The sequence below is a fragment of the Leptosomus discolor genome, chromosome 18 (assembly GCF_034619465.1).
Source record: "Leptosomus discolor isolate bLepDis1 chromosome 18, bLepDis1.hap2, whole genome shotgun sequence".
Lineage (NCBI taxonomy): Eukaryota > Metazoa > Chordata > Aves > Leptosomiformes > Leptosomidae > Leptosomus > Leptosomus discolor.
Window position 1 is genome coordinate 7356947 of NC_141408.1, and position 20506 is coordinate 7377452.

At 43.5% G+C, this 20506-nt stretch overlaps 1 protein-coding gene across 4 annotated transcripts in view; it reads right to left on the minus strand.

The window, feature by feature from the left end:
• The window catches only part of LOC104353289 (S-adenosyl-L-methionine-dependent tRNA 4-demethylwyosine synthase TYW1-like), a 102835-nt gene that overhangs the window by 77773 nt on the left and 4556 nt on the right, over positions 1-20506 (minus strand). For all 4 annotated transcript variants that reach the window (XM_086475187.1, XM_086475188.1, XM_086475186.1 and 1 more), the window contains exons 6-7: positions 19987-20109; positions 6675-6801 (exon numbers count right to left, since the gene is read on the minus strand). In XM_086475187.1, the coding sequence (XP_086331313.1) occupies positions 6675-6801; positions 19987-20109 (250 nt within the window). The remainder of the gene's footprint in view (positions 1-6674; positions 6802-19986; positions 20110-20506) is intronic.

The window sequence follows — 20506 nt, forward strand, 5'->3', positions numbered from 1 at the left end:
AAAGCAGGAGTAAGGACATGAGAAAGGATTGCAGGACTGCATAGGACTGCATCGCGTATGCAAAAATACTGTCATTCCAAAACAGGTGGAAAGTTTCATCTTCCACTCAAGCTGCTGAATTGCTGCTTCAGATCCATCTCATCGTATACAAAGTGAGGAACATCTTGAACATTTTCAACACATAGTAAAAGCCTACTAAGGTTAGTGAAAGAAATACAGCTGCTTTGGCAAGCAAACCAAACCTAACCTAGTACCAAGAAAACGAGTCTGACAAAGTTCAAGGGTGGGAATACCAGTAGGTATAATAAATTCCAGCTTCACCAGCTGATCATAAGAGAGCTAAAAAATTCTTAAAATCTAGCTTTTCACTTAAACTCACATATCCATTTTAATAATAAAAATAAAAGAACACCTTTTCCTCTGCAGCACAGAGCTGCCTGGGCAGTAGGAACATAAAACCTCCAATATTCAAATGCATAATGTCTCGTCAAACTATGGCTTTGACAAAAACAGCCAGAGACCACTGATATTTTCACCTACATCAACTAATCCTGAAGAAAAGCCAGAAGAAAAGCTGCCTGTACCTAGCACATTTGACACAGAGCAAATACATTAAGCCAGACTATTTGCTGAGCTGTTGCAAAATATTTGCCATGAACGCGTCACGTTGGTGACCTCCACTAGCAAGAGCCACAGCAAAGCATGTCTTACAGAAGTGAGGCTATGTGCATCAACAACATGGTAGCCCATCCCATTTTAATGCATTCCCCATATCAACTGCAAGTTCTTGAGACCTCCTCTCACCCAAGGCGAGATGGAGAAAGGCGTTCACCCCTCAGTCCATATAGTTTCACCAGCTTATATGTTGGCTTTGCCATCTCAAGAGGAGAAGAGCTGCTACCCTACTTTTGGGCTTGGCAAGCAAACATCCATCACCATCCACCAGAACAAGAGAACAGAACTAACGAGCCATCTCCAGAAGCCACCTTCCAACTGCTCTCAGACACCACATCCAAGATAAAGGCCTGCAGGATAAAAGCCGCTCAAACATTTTGAATAGCAAAAGGATCCCTACTCCTCTGTCTGGCAGGTTGGGAAGACACAAGCTCCACTGAGGAGCAAAGCACATCAAATTCACTCTCCGGCTGCAAAATATGCAGAATAAAAGAAAAATATGGTGGGACTTTTGAACAGGCTGTCTCATGAAGAACCAGTTTCCTCAAACACACACCCTGCACTGATGAGCTCCCCTGCTAGGGCCACAGCAACAGCTCCATTCCCAGGACCCTGGGCTCTCCCATCACACTCATCCACTCTCCCACAGAGGACCTTTGTGCCCCTCCAGTGCCTTCTGTAGCCCTGCCTCACATGTCCAATCTCCAGCTCCCCTCACATCATCTACCCATTTTGGCTGGCCTGAAGGCTGGGCAGGAGACAGCAATTGCATGCCTAGCCTAAAATCTCATCCTTGCCAACTGGCCAGACAGGATGGGTCATAACATTCAGTGAGGAGGTAAAAAAGCCTCAGTCTCTGTTCTTTATTCATAGGAAAATTCAAGAAATCCACAGGAACTTAACATCTTTAAGAACTGTACATCAGTGTCAACTTGGGCTGAAAAGTTTCAAGTGGAGGAAGGCAGTCACCCGGCACAACTCTCTTCCTCAAATACCCAGAACAAATACATAAAGTGTAAGGGAACTACAAGTTGCTACAGACCAGATTTTTTTTTCCATTGGTGTTTTATTGAGTTGCTCTTTCAGTCATTCCAGGCACATTTCATTCTCCACATTTCCATTTGTATAAGCTATCCCCTTGCACGGGGAGAGCATCATGTTACAAAGAAAGGACAGCAAATTTTATCCTTGCCTGAATATAAGTTGTATTTTGTTCCAGCTTAATAAACTTAATTTCAAAAGACCAATACTCTCCAAAGCCCTTCCAAAACCCCTCCAAAAAAATAGATGCCCTTCAAATATAAATGCCTATTTTCCTCTATTATACACGGGGTAATTCTACCACCTCCAGTAACTACACAAGGGAAGAATCAGGCCTGCAAAACCAAGCTTTCACCATCTACTCTGCTCCCAATAAGCTGCTACATCTGTGCCAGCAATTCAGTATTGCAGTCAGCTCACAACCAGCTCTTGGCAGCTTCCACACTGTGGGACTTCAGTATCTCCTGCTTCCTGGATTCTTCCCCTTTAACTGTGTATTCACTGCTTATTTATACAGACATTTTCTAAGGAACTGCAAGAAAGTTTAGCGTACTTCACTTTGCCTCATTTCGGTCATTGTATTTATTCTGCTTAATAAGAATAATCTGCTATTGTGCAAACTAATTTTTAATCTTCCCATAGCCAATATTTGAATTCTGTGATACTTTCAGGGACTGCACAAGTGTTCATAATCCCTGACCCAGCTGTGAGCTGCTAGTGCCACCTGGAGTTTAATAGCTATGCATAAAGCACACCAAGTCTCAAAGATGCACGCGAACATTTTGGCACATGGCCTGCAGAAGTATACATCCAACAGCACCGACCTCTGTGCAATGTCTTTTCACAGCAGATCTCATTTCCAAAGTCTGGACACTGAAAAAGCTCACCACAGCGAGCCAAGCTGAGAGGGTTAGAAGAGCTCAGAGCTGCAGACACTGGAAACCTCAGTCCAAGAGCGGACAGCAAAAGCCACCAGGTACTTTCAAAAACCTAATCTCAAACAAGGCAGGTAAGCACTCGAAAAGCCCAGTCTTCAATACTTTTCCGAAGTCAGCCTCTTGATTGCCTGTACACCCTGAAAAACGTGGATCAAAGTATATCTTTATATCAACCATGAAGTCAAAGCACAAAAATAAGTGGTTACTGAACCAGCCTGTACTATTTCAGATACAAGCTGCCTCCTAATACCACTTGCCTTTGGATACAAGTAAAATAGAGGCGTCCTGGACACCCTGATGCTAAATTGTAGGCTCACTCAACCAGTAAAGACAGAACAATCCAACTGGACTGCAGCAAAACTGTACCCATGGTAGCAAAGACACAACAGAATAATCAATGTCAGTGGGGTCAGTCTTTGGGATCGTTAATCTATTCCCATTGCGCTGCCTACCATGAAAAGCACAATTTTATTTACTAGTGCTACAGGAAAAAAGAACAAAGCAAAGAGTGCATCGGAAATACACGGTACAAGCAGCTTAAGAAATCCAGGTCCTTGGAATCTCCTAAGCAAACAATCAGCTCTTCAGGGTTTTGAGTTCAGTTTCTCTGGTTTACTCCTGCACATTTAAGAGAAGTACACCAGAGAAGTACACCAAAGAAGATCTGAAGCACTGCTAAATACAACTGCAACTTGATACGGATGATGAAACTGGCTGTCACTGTGCGACATCATGTTTGAACTCTAAACATTTCAAGAAGTCAGCTGCAGTAAAACTATGATTCCCCCAACTGCCAGCCTTTGCTTTCATATTTGGCACAAAAATTTGTTTGGCTTTCAGTCTGACCATCACTATCAATAAAACATTTGGCAAACTGAAGAGCCATTAAGACTAACGATGGTTAACAACCCAGAGAGAGCACGGGTCTTTGCACTATTACTGCACTGACTTTATAGCAGCAGCAAAATGTCAAAGATACCTCCTACTTGTAAAATAAGCACAGCTGATATAGGGGACACTGATGGAACCCCCATGGAGTCACACTGGGGTTTTTACAGTCACCTTTCCTATTAAAACAGCAGCTTGAGATTCCCTCTAAAGTTAAAGAAGGATTTAAATGCACTTCCTGAAAAATCAGTAGCTCTGGAAAGGCAAACTTCACCACATACAAAATCCCTGCCCTGGTACCCAGGACAAGCAAAAAATCTTTCAGCCCAGAATCTACAAGCAACTGCAAAAAGCAAATGCAAACATGTTAGGTTGTTATCTGCTAATCATCCCAGGAAACATTCATATGAATAGTTTGCTTCTATTTTCAGTTTATTTCATGACATCTACCTAAACAGATGAAATTACTACAGCATTAACACAGCAAACTGGTACCACCGCAAATATAACACACAGCCAAGTACTTTAACTGTCAGCCTCTCTCTCTCCCACTGTATTTGTTACTTGGAGGCACTAAATAGTTTGTGCTGTATTTGTTTTATGCAAGACTGAACACTGATGAAAAGGGGTTCAGTGTTTTCTCACAACACAAGGTTGGCTACGACTTTCAAAAGCAACTACTAAAGAGCATCTTTTATAAAGGTATTCGCAATGAGGCAACTACAAGGGTTAACACCTAAACAACCCATTAGGTGAGGCTTTATTTAGCTGAAATTCAATGCCAGTGCTAAGATAAAACCATTGTTCAAGCAATACTCAGTTTCCCTACAGGAAGGTAAATTTGTCTGAAGGTGAAACAAAGTAGAACACATGATCATTACAGCAGTATGAAGAGATGCTGTTCAAAGGCAAGCTTCTGTTACACAACTACATTCTAAAAGAACAGTTTTCTCCTGAACAGCTAGTACTGGTTTTTCCTTCTCTTGGGCTAATTATGCCCTCAGGGATAATCTTGAAAAGACACTGAATCTACATCCAAAGCAACCAGTTGTTGCTAAATAAATTAGATTATCTTTTGACTATATTGCATTTGGTTTTTCAGGAAGAATGATGCTAAGGAAAGAAGGGAGTTCTCTTATTTTTATAGCCATATAAGCCTCTCTTGTACTTGCCGGAAAAAAAAAAAAAAACACAAACTTACATGACATGAAAAGAGAAAGGCAGATTCTTTTCTTCACTGCTGAGGGACCATTAAAGAATTAGGTGAGCAGCCCAGGAAAGGAGGGGAGGGTTGTGCCAGGGAGAGACAGCTGTGACTATAAAACAATAGTTTTAAGTCTTTGAAACTGCAGATTTGTGTAAGTAGATCCTACTAGTTGATCCAATGCTGGCACTACCCTGGATGTCAACAGAAGGGAGAAATACATATATACTTATCTGGAAAATGAATTCCTGTCCCTGGAACACCACAAGGAAATCCGAGTTCTCTGGAGAGCTTGCCTTCGTGTCAGAAAAATTATGGTAAGAAAGCAACCGTCCCTCCAGCATTGTTTTCATTTTCCAAATGACCATTTTTTATATGCCATTAGAAAAGCACAGTTTCATTGACTCCCCCAAACGCAAACCAATACAGACTGGGTCAGAAAGTGGGTAAGTGTGAAACACTTCTGCAACTACCATGGCACAACGCACAGCCAGCACAGAGCCCTGCACCACAAAAAAGCCAGGGCAGCGTGCTGAAAACCACCCGTTACTCCCCTCTCGGAGGTCAGTACCACAGGCTGTCTCCACAGCACATCTACAGTTCCTGTCCCACAAAACAAAAACTGAGATGTCGGGGGGGACTTGGTGCACCCTTCCATGGAGTCAGCAGCCCCTCTAACCTCTCAAAACCGGGGACTTGAAGCAGACGAGCGTGCTTACCTCCCTGCTGCCCATTTCTAGACAGCCACGTCTCCAGCAGCCCACTCCCCCAGGCCTGCTCAACAAATCCACCTGTGCCCTAAACTTCCTTGCAGGCAGACAGAACAGTTAGACTTCTGGATCACACACAGACAGTAGTAACTAAACAAACAAGTAAATAAAAATAAAAGGCTGTAACAGTGCTCCAGTTGCTCTGCAGCACACTGCGCTGTAACTGCCACCACATCACAGCCTTCAGAATTGAAGCTGAAAAGCTGTATTGAACCAGCCTCCTACAATCCATCCACTGGTCCCAGCCAGCAGCAGCACCCCTATGGACATGAAGAGAAGGCAAAGTCACTGCCACTCGTTGCTAAGCCTTTGCTTTATTCCTTCAGACTACAAATTTAAAGAACGGCTTTTTATTTTATAGCTGTGCTAAGGTTAATGAAAAAACCCTACAACCAAACACGTCGGGTACTTGATGGGCAGAACACAACACCAGTCACCTGCAAAAGCTCGGGCCAAAGAATGGCCGAGATCCTGGGGAGCAAAGGTCTTGGGATCCCACAGCTGATGGACTCACACGGGACGTGGTTAGAACCTCCGAGCCCAGCTCTGTAGCAAGGTGCCTCCACTGCAGTAACCAGAAGTGTGTTCTTAGAAGCATCAGGAGAGCTACTATTGATTTAGCAAGCAAGAAAACTGAGCACACACTCACCCTAAAAAATAAAAGAAATTAGACTAAACTCCCTTTAGTCTCCAACTGAGCAGCATAGGGAAAATGCAGCAACATTTGCAGTAATAAAATCAGAGTTTAAAACTGAAATAAAAGCAGGGGACTAAGACGTAAAACAGAGATGCAAAGCTGATCTTTAAATATTCTTTGAGAAACCTGCACTCTGGGAGCTAGAGGCATGGGGGACTATTGCCTTCTCTCTCAAGCTGCCTTAGCAGATACATTAAACCCTGTGATCTTTGATACGCTCTCCACACGTTACAGCAGGCATCATGCTGAGATGCATTACCCAGCTTTAGACTCTTCCCCTGCAACAATCAGGTACAAACAGCCCCTGCCTAATCTCTGTCCTGCCTCTGGTTAGAGCCTACTATGACTGAGGGTCCAGAGCAGCATCTTTTAACAGAGCAAGTGAAAGATGTTCTTTATGTTAAAATCTGCCAGTAAGACTTCAAAGCCAGAGCCACCATCCGGTCTTTGCAGAACCTCACCTTGTTTTGTGAGAGCTTCTCTCAGAGCTGGGGTTATCATCTCTCTCTTTTCACACTCCTCCTTCCCCCCAGCATTCTCTCGAGTCAAGCTTGTTCCCACATCTCCTTCCTTGAGCTCACGTTCTCTCTGTTTAAAGACAGTGAATTACAGCCATTTAGAGTCAAGTATCATGTTTTAAACACTGTGGCACAGTTCAACCACAGACCTGCTAAACTTAAAACTGATGCAAGTGCCCACACATGAATTCTTGCATTCATGTAATCCTGTGTTTTATTCCTCTTCCCATCAGACTCTAACCCTTCAGCAACATAGGACAGTAAATTTTTGAAAGAAAAACCTACACCACACTAGATTTGTTCTACTAACACAGCAATAAAATTCTGTAGGACATTTTAAGAAACAAGGTGTTTGAATTTTATCTGAGAGCGAGAGGGACTGCAATTTAAGCCCAACTGTTTCATGACTGCACAATAACCTCATCTCTCTGCAGAACACAAACCAGAGGGAACAAATCATTTTGTGCCCAACACAATTGGTGGGAGTGATAAGCAGCCATTGTCCCAATTATTTGGGACAGGTCAGGGAAGAAAGCCACATCACTACAATGACTTAGCCCAGGAGTTTACAGAGCAGAAGTTGTGCTCTCCACAAGTCACCTAAGGCGGCAGCCATGTGCATCACCAAAATTCAGTGATCACCAAAGGCCCTGCAAAAACACTCTTCCCTCTGCCCCAGAGTCAACTCCAGACACAGGAGTTGCAGCATCCCACCTAAGTGTGGCTTCCAGTAGATGCTGCTTCACAGACACAGTTAAGCCCTTGGAGCTTACTTGAAACTAAGTGCAGGAATATCACGTATTAACATGAAGTTACAAGCAGGAGAAGCAAACCCTAGCACAGAAGAAATTGTGAGTCCCCTGCTGTGTTAAGTGTCACTTCTGAGACTTTATGGGTATTTATTGTTTCTTGTCTGCAGGAAGAAGCATTAAAGTGTAAATAATTACTTTGGTATTTCATGCAACTTGCAATCTGTCAGTCCTTTATGGCTTTTTTTGAAATATTAAAGGAGTTACGGATAAACAACAAACAAAAATCAACAGAGGACATTTTGTTTTCACAAAACTGAGGCTATTTGACATCCAAGCCTCTTTTGTGCCAAAGACATCAAGAAGTTCATACAAACACTTCCAGTTTGAGTCTACCCACCAACTGTCGGCATCACTAAGGAAACCAGTGCTCTTGACTTGCCAAACTGTGTTCTTCACGAACAGGGAAGTTAGTCTAACCATTCCTAGACACACAGACAAGTAACTTTTGCACCTGAGCAAAATTTCAGAAAATAAAGGTGCCTCAGAAGCCAAAAAAAAACCACCGCCACCAAACCACACAGATTCAGGTGTTCAAGGACAAAACAGAGCTCCTAATAAACACTTGAGAAGGGAATAGGCAAGCAGAGGTTATTATCCTTACTACTCAGTTTGAGTAAAACTTCCCTCATGGTTTCAGGAAGGTTGTGCAGGAACTTATTTTCTAATGACCAGTAACACAGTATGGTCCTTACTGAAGAAGAAAGCTGTTTCCATCTTCTACTTCCTTTCACTCAGCATGCCGAGTTTTTAGACAGGATTTCATTGGTTTCTAGAACGTATCAAAACTTCCCTGAAAGGCTAACTCTATTAAGTACTTGTCATTTGTTGGGTTTAAAAGCTCATTTCTTCAGACTTGATCTTCATTTATCAACAAGATGCTTCAACAGTTAAATATTAATATAACTGGAAAAGCCTCATGCAAGGAAGAAGATAAAAATCTTCATCTTTTAACTATTAAGTCTAAAATAAAGAGCTTCTCCTCCCCCAAGCTATCATTTAACCCAGAACTAGGCCCAGCTGTCCACTTAAAAAGGAAAGGCACTACCTCAGCACGGATTTGTTAGCAAACGCTACACAGGATTTACAAGTAGATGCATCTTGGCCTGCCTGCTCTGCCATCTCATGCCAGGTTAATTCTCTCAGAAGAACTAAATACGCATTATGGAGCACATCATAGTATTAAAAATGCAGCGATTGATTTAAGCACAGATGAGCCATCGCATCCAAAGCAGCCTTCAGATACAGAAAAAGCCTTTCTGAATTTAAAGGGTTTGCATTTCTACCTGCCTGTTGTGCCTGTTACTGCAGTATCTGAGAAAACCACCTAAACATAAGAACAAGAAGTAAAATTGCTTTACTAGCAGGGCAGAAACACATTTCAATAATCATTTTTCCCCTCACAGAGATGATAATATTTTCCCCTCTCATCCTGATGTGAAAGCCTGTAAACAAAATAATCATTTGTTTTTCTCTGAACTGCAATACCTGACTTGTTTGGTTTGGGAAGTGATTGGCTTCAGATATTTCTTGTGGGAAATGGAATTCACAGCCCTGGGTGTTTTTCCTATTTGCTTAATAAACCTGTCACATCTATTGTTTAGGGTTTGAGCAGAGAGAACAAAGTTAACTTTGCACAGAGCAAACTTCTCAAGTTCTGGTGATTTAGCAAGAAGCCTTGTAGTAAATCCAAGGCGAATTACTGTCTTTCTAAAACAAATCAAGCAAGTAGTGACAAAAGCCAGCTTTTCACGCCCTTGAAATACTTTAGTGCCAAAAACCTGAAGAGTCATCCTCCAGTCTGTGTTCACAAACAGAAGAACCCACAGATGAGAAAGCCTCAGGATACACTCCAATTCCTTGGTACCTCAAGGCTCAGCACAGCTCCTGCTGCAGCCTGCTGGAGAGGGTGGGCTGTTTTTTTTTTTTGCTGATGCCATTGAAGCAGACCTGAATAAAAGCAACTGAACCTCAGGTGTAAGGCCTTATGATCACCTCCGCTACAGGTGAAGGCAAAAACAAACTCTTCCCTTTTACCGCCATACCGGCAGCACAACAGGCAGAGGCAGCACATACTTTATGGGCAGACAGAGTCCCATTTTTGATGGGTCGAGAGCAGAGGGTATCTGACACATGGCGCACACACACAAGCAGGGACCTGAGCGTTCCCTGCCAAGGCAGAGGTGTCTCTGACCTTTTGACAAATAACAGTTCAACTGTTTCAAAGGATTTCTTACAAACATGCCAACGAAACTCAGAGCCATACCCAAATACCACCAACAGGACATGCTACTTCTACTTCTCCTCCTCTTTTAAGTGCTCCCTCCAGGACGTCAAGGTGCCTGGTATCTCCCTGTGTTTTCCATTTTATCACAACAAACAATCTTCAAACTAAATTTTGCAGGGGTAAGAAAAACAGGAAAGACCTAAACTCCAGGTAGTGAAGGATTCCCTAATTTAACTTAATTTAGCATTTTTAGCCTCGTGGCTCTACCTATTGATGTGCCATGGCTGAAAACAAAAACAAAACAAAACAAAAAAACCACACTCAAAAACTTGTTCCCTGAGAAGCAGAAGTTTTTACTCCTGGAAGGAAAATGACACCCAGAATATCCCAATTTTGATTGAACTTCTTTCCTAAACCTCCCCAGTGGTCAAACAAGAGGGAACCCTTGACCTCATCATGATTTACAGCCTCATCCATCAAAAGGCTCCAGGATATTTTAACAAATTAAAGACACAAACAGTAAGAAAACAGTAATACATCAAGGGCTGGAGCCAGGACTAACAGAACCAGTGCTAAGGGAAAGCGTTGGCAAGGCTATCAGGAAAAGACTGCCTGGCAGCAAGAAATATTAGTAAAACTTTCCCAGGGGAGTCATTAAATGAAGTATTAAAGTTCATGAATTACATGAATGAAGAGTTAAAGTTCACACCAAGCAGAGCTCTAGAAGCAATACTCTAGTGGCAAGAGGACAGCTAGAAAAGCTGACAACTGTTCCCCTAGTACAGGCTCATCTGTCAGTGGCACCATAGGCAAGAATCACATGAGGGTTTTTTGAAAGTTTATTAGGTACCAGGCTGCCCACAGGAACGGCGCTCATTCCTTACAAATCAACCTGCCTGCAAGACTAAGACACATGGAAAAAGAATGGGACAGGGAGCAGACTTCCACAAAGACACTCTTGAACACAACAGAAGAGAAGCAGAAGACCGCTAGTACACTGTGGGGACCTTCCTGCTCCAGGTACAAAGCTCTGGCTGTCACAACCCAACTGTAACAAACAGAAACAGAACTGTAATTTGCTCAGTCCACAGATGAAACATCCTGCCAATCTTACAGTGACAGGGGGGATACTCCAACTGCTGTCAGTCACCAATAAAAGTGGCTTTGAGCATTTGCAAGTGAGCACAAAGATGAATACTGGGAACTCAGACTGAGTAATCGGTGAACCAGCAGACAGCCCAACAGCAAGAAAATCTTATTAAAAATAGCTACTAGAGTCTACATAATCACAGGCTACAGACCCACTCCATACATCGCTGCCCAGTTAAGCACAAAAGCCTGAACTGAAGCAAAAAAAAAAATCAGACAAAGGTTGAAAGCACGACAGCTGAGATGGGGAACTTGGCAATCCATTACCTTGCCGTGACTGAAATAGGAGGTGGCTTGATCAAAACCAAAAATTGTGGCATGTGTTTTCAAGAATTGTCCCTAAAATGGGGAAAGCCCCTGGGAAGTTCTGACTGATACCAACAAACAAACAAAAAAACTTGGAAGATTTTTTTCCTCCTAGAATAGAAACCTTTGTGAATTTTCAATAACGAGGCAGAAGGAAGTCTCCATTCACATCTACCTGACTATGCTGTAGAACAACAGAAGGTCCCTGGCATGACTCTGAGGCAGCAGGTACTACCTGCCACCCAAAGAAAGGATGCTATTCAAGCAAACCTGCAGCTCAGCCCCTGCAGAGGGAATCTTCCATTTTCTTTTGTTTGAAAAGTCAATGCTGAGATTTTTTTGGCATATACAACATCATTTTAAAGCCCAAACTCATGCAAACAAGTAATGACAGGCTTATGCTGAATTAGTCTGAAAGGGCACTGCACATCATCTGTGAAATGCAGAACAATAAATGATCCCACCAATGTCTATTTTCTTGTAAGTTCAACATTGGCCAGAATCCTTTCGAGGACAAAAAAATTCCCAGATCACAATCCTAAAAATATACCTACAGAGCTACAGTGGGGTTTGAGATTCCTTCACTGCGCTATAACATCACTGCTATGCTGTAGGGAAGGTTTTTACAAGGTGTCATTAAACCACAACTCCATTTCACATACCGCTACATGACTCTGTCAACGTTTGTTTGATTTGAGAAACTTCCTTGGACACACCATAAAGGAGACTGATTTTCAAAGGAAACAAAACAATCAAAACAAAATGTGTCTGTCTCCACCCACAAGGAACTAGCTTATATTTGAAAATTGGGCCATATATTCACATTTTTATTCCTTTCTTCTGTGCTACGATAATCACAACTAAAATCCAAGTAACATGATTTAACAAGTGTCCTGAAATGCCCAGCCTAAAAGCAGTAAGATTTTCCACTTCAGTCTACTCTTTCTCAAACAGAGCACACAGCACATACCCTTTCACAACATCTTGCCATATTTTGCAGAATTTCTTTTTTTTTTTTTTAAATTACTCTGTAAAACACTTCTCCACTCCATTTTTTTCTTTTCCTTACAGTTTAGGACCGAGGGGGCACTTCATTTCAACACCAATCTTTCAAGTGGTCAAAACACCACACAAATATTTAAGTAAGTGTAACCAATTTTGATTCTGAACTCATTTGCTATGTTTGAAGAAGCCAATCTGAGCTAATAACAGCTAGAGGTATATTTCCTAGCAGCAGTATCTGTTGTGGAAAAGCCAGCCCTTGAAGGCAATGAAGCTGCCTGCACTGCAAACTGCTATTTTGTACTAGAAACCCCAAATGCCTTCCACAGAAAGGAAGGCATCCAGTGCTGCCCACTAGTGCACCGACACAAGTCAGACATCAGCAAGCAGCAGTCGGTTCTCATACCTGCCTCAGCTTTCACTGGTCTTCAGGAGTTTTGTAATGCAGGAAAGCATCTAACCATAAAGCGTTAATAGAGGTTATGAAACACTAGGAAAAGCATGGAGCAGAGAGACACTTTCCTAGAAACATGGGAGTCCCAAGCACAACAACTCCCCACTTGGGTTAGTCTTCCCAGGGAGACCATTTGGCCAGAGACTACATCAAGCTCATCACCATCAGAAGTCAGCACTAGCTGCAGAGCAGCACAGGAAAGTCCCTATTTGCACTTTCTCCACCTGCCTCCTCCTGAGCAGGAGCTGTGTACAAGTCTTCCCAGCACCCAGATTAACAGTTTTGGTCTGTAGCCCGCTCAAGGATACACATCAACTGGCTTTTCAGAACTATTCGATGAGAGGCCACAAGTGTATCATAAGAATGCATTATTAAAGTCAAAAGGAAATTGCCTGGTTTTTACCATAATCAATCTTCATTGACTGTAAGATAATGTAAGCTAATCAATTAGGAAAACAGACAGATATCCAAGAGCCCTGCAGAGCATTCCTCAAGACCCAAAGCCCCACTTTCCAAAATTACAGGCCAAAGAGTCAGAAATGACTCTGTGCTTCATCCTCTCAAGGAGAACACAGCATAGTTCCATGCACACAACGGCACAACCTGCTTTTCCAGCAAAGCCTTGTGCTTCACACCTGGGTCTCTTAGCCATGCTTGTTTACGATGTATAACAGGACTCCACCTTAAAAACTACCAGCCCATTGCTGTATTGGTAGCGCTGAGCATCACAGGGACCCAGCCCAAATGTGCCATGAATCGCTGGCACAGAGGCTCCGACCATGCCAGTGGCAAAAAGGAACATCATTTCCTCATGCAGAAGCTTAACTGCAGCATTACAAGAATCCACAGCATCGTCTGGCACACATGTAAGTACTCCGTGCAATATAAAAACCATTTAATGCCATGTTATAGTATCCAGCTCCTTCTGCAGAGCAGAGATAATGCTACTTCATTCTCTCATGCCACGCTGTTCTGTTGAGAAAGCTTTAGGAGAGGCTCCATCTCGTCTGCTTATCCACACCACCCAGCAAAACATAGTCCCCATCTCCTGCCAAGCCTCTGCGACCAACAGCAAGAGAGGGATGTCAGAGCATCAGCTCTAACATGAGCAAGGAGAGGTAGATATTTTGCCTGCTTTGGCAGCCCAAGTATCACCAAAGGAAGCAAAATCGTGGCTCACCTCAACAGGAAAGAGAAAGCAGCTCCCACTGTCCATAACTGGTGCTGCCCTTCACATAGAGGGGCAGGACACCGAACAAGATGAGGATGCATGCTTTTGCAGTTGAGAGCCATTTACAAACTCAACTGACCACTGGGCAGTCACAGCAAATAAGAAGGTATGATTGGAGACTACGTGTGGGCAGGCTTACTGCCAGCTGCACTGCTGAACGACCAGTCGGCAGGGTCTGTCTAGCAGAACATGGATGCATTTACTGTACCTTGGAACACCTTGCTCAAACAACATATTTATTTGGCAACAGATGCTGTGCTCCCACCACAGGGCATCCTTGTGCTACCCCCTCCTTGGATACAGCAATGACATCAACAGGCCATTTCCTCCAGGCTTCTCCCAGTAATTACCATCAGTAGATAATTACTCTGTGCATCAATTTGTGGACTTCTGTTCAATTGTGTTATTTGGCTGGCAAGAACCTTAAAAAAATGCACAGGGAAAAAACACCCAAGAAATGCAGCACAGAGTTTGTGAGAAGTGGTAAGCAGATGGGCTGGACTGCTGCAGGCTAAGCCCTGATCGTCTCCAACAACAGACGTGGTCAAGAAAAGGCTGCAAATAAAACATAAAACTCAGAGGGACTTCAGACTTCCAGAATTTTTTATATCTGTCAGCTCTGCTTCACTACCCATTTACTGACCAATTTACAATGGACTAAAGAACTGCAAGGGACATGGCATCTACCACCCAGGGCAAAAATAAAGTCTTCATTCATAGATATCAAAGCCCTTCACAAAGGCTCCTCGAGGAAGCCAGCATCACACCACATGTTAAAGACAGAATGTCCAGCCAGAGATTACCTCTAAAGTAATTTTTTTCTTTCACCCCCACCCCCTTTTTCACTGGGCACTCCCAAGTCTTACACAGAAATGGGAAGCCTCAAGGGCTCTTGTAACATCGATTATGAATTGTAATTCTTTTCAATAGCCAAGGTTTAGAGAAGAAAGATTTGAACACAGGGAAGGGTGAAGCATCCCTTGGACAAATCCAGATTTTAATGCTAGAAGTAGTCCTCAAGCAGTTAAATTATATTTCTTAAAGCTTAAAGGATCACACTGAATCCTGAGCCAGGATAGCAGAGGTCAAAATCTAGCCCAGAGACAGAGCTGTTGCAGATAAGAGCATATTTTTCCTATAGGAATCTTTCACTCATTAGAAGTTAAAGAAAGTTTTGGGAGAGCTTTAAACATGCACATCATTTTTAGCTGTTTCTAAATCTGACAGTTAAATATCCAAGCCTCATTCAACTCAGTTAAAGTATGGCTAACAGTTCTTGCATACTCTAAATAAAGTTCCTGCCTGTAACAAAGTTGCATACAACACTTTATTTGTAAACTTTATACTTTAAATACCTTATACCTTAATATTTAACACTGCCCCATTTCAAATAAAACTCCAGCCAACTTCATCAAAAGTTTCTTCACCCAGTGTCAGCAGGGTTTGGTCTTCCACAGCAGACATACACTCCACAGAAGTCTCTTAAGAAACATTGCGAGTGGCATGACTTACAGTCCCAGTGGTGGTAAATGGCTAATGTAGGATGACTTTTCAGGGAAGAGTGCCAAAGGGGATCAGGAAGCCTCCCCTGTGGCAAATAGACATAGAAGTAAACAGAAGCCTCTTGAACATGCTCTCTAGGATGTATTTTTGTTTCCTGTAAACTCAGGTTCAATCTTGCTCTTTCACACACACCCCTACTCTGTATTTACATTGCAAGTGTGAGTATCAGCATCATTAAACTTTGTTTTAGAAAACAAGAACATTAATCTCAAAACTGTGTCAACAAAATATGCCCGTTTGATTATTTCCCAACCCATCCAAAAAAAATAGGATATTATTATAACTATTACTCATGTCTGCAGTTTATAAATATGAAGGTTAATAAAGCCATTTCATTTCCTGCAAACAAGTCTAGATTGATCTGTCTTTCCAGTTTATCACAATCTCCCAGCTGTGTGAGATAATCTACATTAAGAAATGGTGTCCCTACGATTAATAGCAGTTTTACAGGCCACAAACATACCCATTAGATTTCACACTTTATCTGATAAATACATTTCAGGGGAGTAACTTTAGAGGGCAGGGAAAGTGTGCCACAATTGTAAAACTTGGTTATTAAATCCACTATTAAGTCCACTTAGTTATTAAATTCACTAAAAACCACCACAGCCTTTTGCCGCTGCATAAAAGCAATCTGGAGAACAGGCTCAGGTCCTCAGCCTAAAACCAAGAAGCTGGAACGGTAGCAAATGCAGAGAAAACCCAGACCATAACCCACCCAGCTGTGCATCATCCAGCCCTGCCTGGCACCCCAGCCTTGGATCATCAGGCACCTGAGAGAAGCAGCCTCAGAGCTGACAGCCTCAGACCTCCACAGCCCCCCTTCAGGCCATGGTCATATTACGCCCTGTTGGACCTTCATGACCAGCAATTCCCTTCACGAAAGCGTGGGCACTATCTGTACCGACATAGAGGTTTGGTTCCCATTCAGCACCTAATGAACATCACCTGCACCCCCCATCACCTGCACCCCCCATCACCTGCACCCAGTTCCAAGCTACAGCTCCACCAGGAAAAGACGTTCTGGCATTCACCTCGAACTCCTGACCCCATTTGCCTGATCCAAAGGACTGCAAGAATCCAGTACCTGTCTCAAGCCCTTTGACAATACTTTGTAAATTGCAACGAAGCTGCTTATGGGGGGGGGGGGGGGAAGCTGTAAAACAAAACCAGCCTTGCTTTCCATCAAGTCAAGCAACAGGGGATGGATGCAAAATTAAGGTCACCTGCAGAGATGTGAGCAAACATGTATTAGGTACACTCGCCTCCACAGCTTCACTCTGCCATGCCATAAAAGGCAGGACAATGAGGAATTATGACTATCTGTGACTGCACATCTGTCTTATCTGCTAGTGATTCTCACAAGAGACAATACATGCCTGCAGGAGAGATCAAAGCTGGACTCTAAAACGTTTCAAGCTAGCTATACTGTACAATGCAGAACTTGCTATTCTATCTCCCCTATGCAGTTAATACACAATACTGACATCCACAAAATCCCTGCTGAAAAGACTTTGGCACATTTCAAAGCCAAGTAACAGCGTATGAAGAAGTTTCTGTGACACAACCCTGAAATACACAAGCTTTCTTCAAACTCACTAGCTTGTATATGGATAGTTCAGATAGAAAAACCCAAAGCACTTGCCTGGGTTGGTAGGCATTACTGCAAGGCAACATACTACACTGATGTGAAACAAAAGTGTCAGACTAAATTTACACAATTCAGCATTCTGCAAGAGAAAAATGGCTAAAGGGACAATGTAACACATCTGAAAGAAAAATTCTCTTTGCCCAAACTCATAGACACTAAAGTGAGGATTTGACTTAAATAAGACGTGCTGGATTTAAACTACTACATCTTCCCACCTGTGAGCGAGAGAGTCTGATCATGATAAATTACTTTCATAAATGCAGATCATCCTACTTTTTCATATCAAGTCTTCAGCATTTATTTTCATTATAGTAAATAACTGCACCTACGGGATCATTCTACAATTCAAGTGTTTGCATAAACCTGTTGCAAGTCAATGCACACATTCCCCAGGAGATTCACCACCAAGACAAAATAATTCTTTCTTCCAGCTAATGACAGTGATAGCCACCAGTTCCAGCTCCCTCATGAAACATTTAAACAGCTGTCTCCTGCCATCACTCTGGCATGAACTCCCCCATTCAGGAAAGCTGAGGATTTACATCGAAGTCACCACTGACGGCCCTTTCTCCATTACCTGCTCTGGCTACAGAACCATGAAACCAGAGACACAGATTGCAGCTAGGTAGATCAGCCATGCAGAACAGGAATAAAGGGGCCAGTAACGAGAACTACATTGTTTAAGGTTTCAAAATTTACCCTCAAACCTGGGACGTGACTACAGCAGCACAGTTCAGTGGCAAAGAAAGGCTGATCCACAGTTTTTTGAGAGCCTCCTGTCTCATCGGCTGACAACAGCTCATAGCCAAAAGGGCCAGGACACTTCCATGCACAGTAAGGGTGTACTTCCAGTCCCACACCCACACTTGCACTCTCAGGATTTAACCATTTGCAGAGGCAAGGCGGCAGCGTTCAGCTGTCACAGCAGAACAGCTCTTGGCCACCTCCTCCGAAGAGAAAGCAGCAGTTCAAAAACGGCAGCTTACAACTCCAGATGAGCATCTGCGCTCAGACAGAAGCTGACCCTCAGATCAGAGGGGCTACTTACGTCAGAGCCACAAGAACCTGATCTACACAGAGATACTTGCACTTCTGTAGTAACTTCTACGTACAACACACAAGCCTCTCGCCACTCAAGCAGAGCACCAAGGAAGTTAAGGAGAAAGTAGTCAATTGTTTGCATCATGCATCAGCCAAAGCCATAGGCAGCAGTGAACTCTCACTGCCTAGGTATAAAGCCACACCACACTGACTTCAGCCATGCTCACTACCAGAACAAGCAGCATGAGAAGCCAAGAGCAGGAAGTACTCTATTGCTGCGCTCACTTTTTATTCACAAACTGGACTACGATAGGTGGTTTTCCTGGCTTACACTCCTCTTTGATCATGGCGTTGCCGTGTTTTGTTAGTAAGTGAAATCTCAAGGTCTAATTTTCCATAAAACTGCTGGACAACACCATCTCCCTTCCCTGGTGTAAATCATCTCCCAGGGCATGCTGCTACAGAAAACAGTTCCCTTTTTGTCAGTGACATCTAGTGGTGAGCGCATGCAGGAGAGGAGAAAAAATGATCGCTTCACAGCAGTTACACAGGGAGAAAGATTGATCCTTTCTCCCTCCAAAACAAACGGTTCATCCAACCTTCTCTTGTAAGTTGCAGTGCACAAGTCCATACAAGCTCAGGGACACAGCAGCTTGCCTTGTGCCCAAGTCAGAGGGGCTACTCTCCTAACAGAGCCTGTGACAAGCAGCAGAAGTGTTTTACGTCCTTTCCCCCGCCCTCAGGTGAGGAACAGAGATCCCCATGCTTCCCTTCGAACCTCCTCCTCTCCTGAGCACGCAGCCTCCTGTGATCCACAGCCTGGCTTGCTGTGGCCCAGCAGCATCATCCCAGCTCAGACTGCTGAGGAAATTGTTAAGTTCCAGGAAGAAGCTGTGGTAAGTCCACACCGTAGAAGCATGCAAGAGAAGGCACATGTAACTACAGAGGTAGGTTTGTTGAGAGGGGGACGGACAGCAGCTCAAGGGTTCACGAGGAAAGGCACTGCCATGGAAAGATCACTCAGGGGGAAACAGAGTCAGCAGATGGCAGCGCAGTACCTCACAGGTCCATCCTGGGGCCAGCCCTGCCCATGCCAACAGCCAGCTGCTCAGCTAGAAAACAGTGTGGGGAGTACACTAAGGCTTAGCCTAGTAGCTATTTATATATTCACTCCTTTTTGTGTGCTAACCAAATAAAGGCGTTCGATATATCCCATCTGCAGACTGACCACAGAAAAAGAACCATGAAGAGAACCCCACAGGAACAGAGACAGCAACACCCTGAAATGAAGCAGGAATTACGGTTGTCTGACAGGCTCAGCACCGGGCAGATCAAGCTCACTGGCCCATCTCAGGGCAGCAGCGAGTGACACAGAAGGCCTTGCAGCAGTGTGTGTTACCACTCCGCCTGCAGCTTTGCTCCCTGTCGTGACATACCAGCCCAACTCACGCCGGCATTTCAGCAGACATACCCGGGGCAGACACAGTAACAGGATTTGTCTTTAGACACTGGACGGTGAATCGCGGGGCAGAGATGTGCATTCAGATCTGAATGGTGGCTGCGGAAGTAATTCTTCCTTAGACTGAAAATAACAGGTTACCGTTGCAGCATTTGCTGGGTGAACAAGTCACGAATAGCCAGTAACTATATCCAACACACCTCCAAGTATGTTCTTTTTTGGGGACAGGTTCTCCAATAGTTCATATCTTACTCTCCCCCTAACTAGACCCTACAGATTCAAATCCAGCAGGTAACATTTCTATCAACTCAACTGATCAGTGACAAAGATGCGACAGTTCTATACTTGCTGTAACAGCAGTACCTTCGCTTTCTTCATGTGGCTCATGATACTGCCGAGATCTTCGACATCAATGACTGAATTTGTGCCTCCAGCTTCCTCAGCATCAGCCTCCTCCTCACTACTGGTTTCAAACAGCTCCTCCGCCTGTGTAAGAGATCAGAGAGGAAAAAAAATTACGGAGTGTACCTGAATGTTAAACATAAGACCTTCCTCTATGCCAAACCAGTGAAATCAGCTCTCGCAAACAGTAATGACTAATGAAAAAACACAGAAGTCTACCAATAACCTGTATAGTGTATACGAGATGCATTTAAACTTGGGGCTTTTATCATCAGCATGCATTTTTAAGAGTTCACTGCCTGAAGCTCACTCCAGATAGCCTGCCTCCAGACTGCTCCATTTTCCTCATGTGCTTATCTGATCACCCGAGAAGCAATACAGAGGAATCCAGCTCCCACTTCATACTATGACGATGCAGAAACCTAAACCCCTTTAACTCCTTCAGGTGCCCTTGTCCGAATGCACAGGGAACAAGAGATCT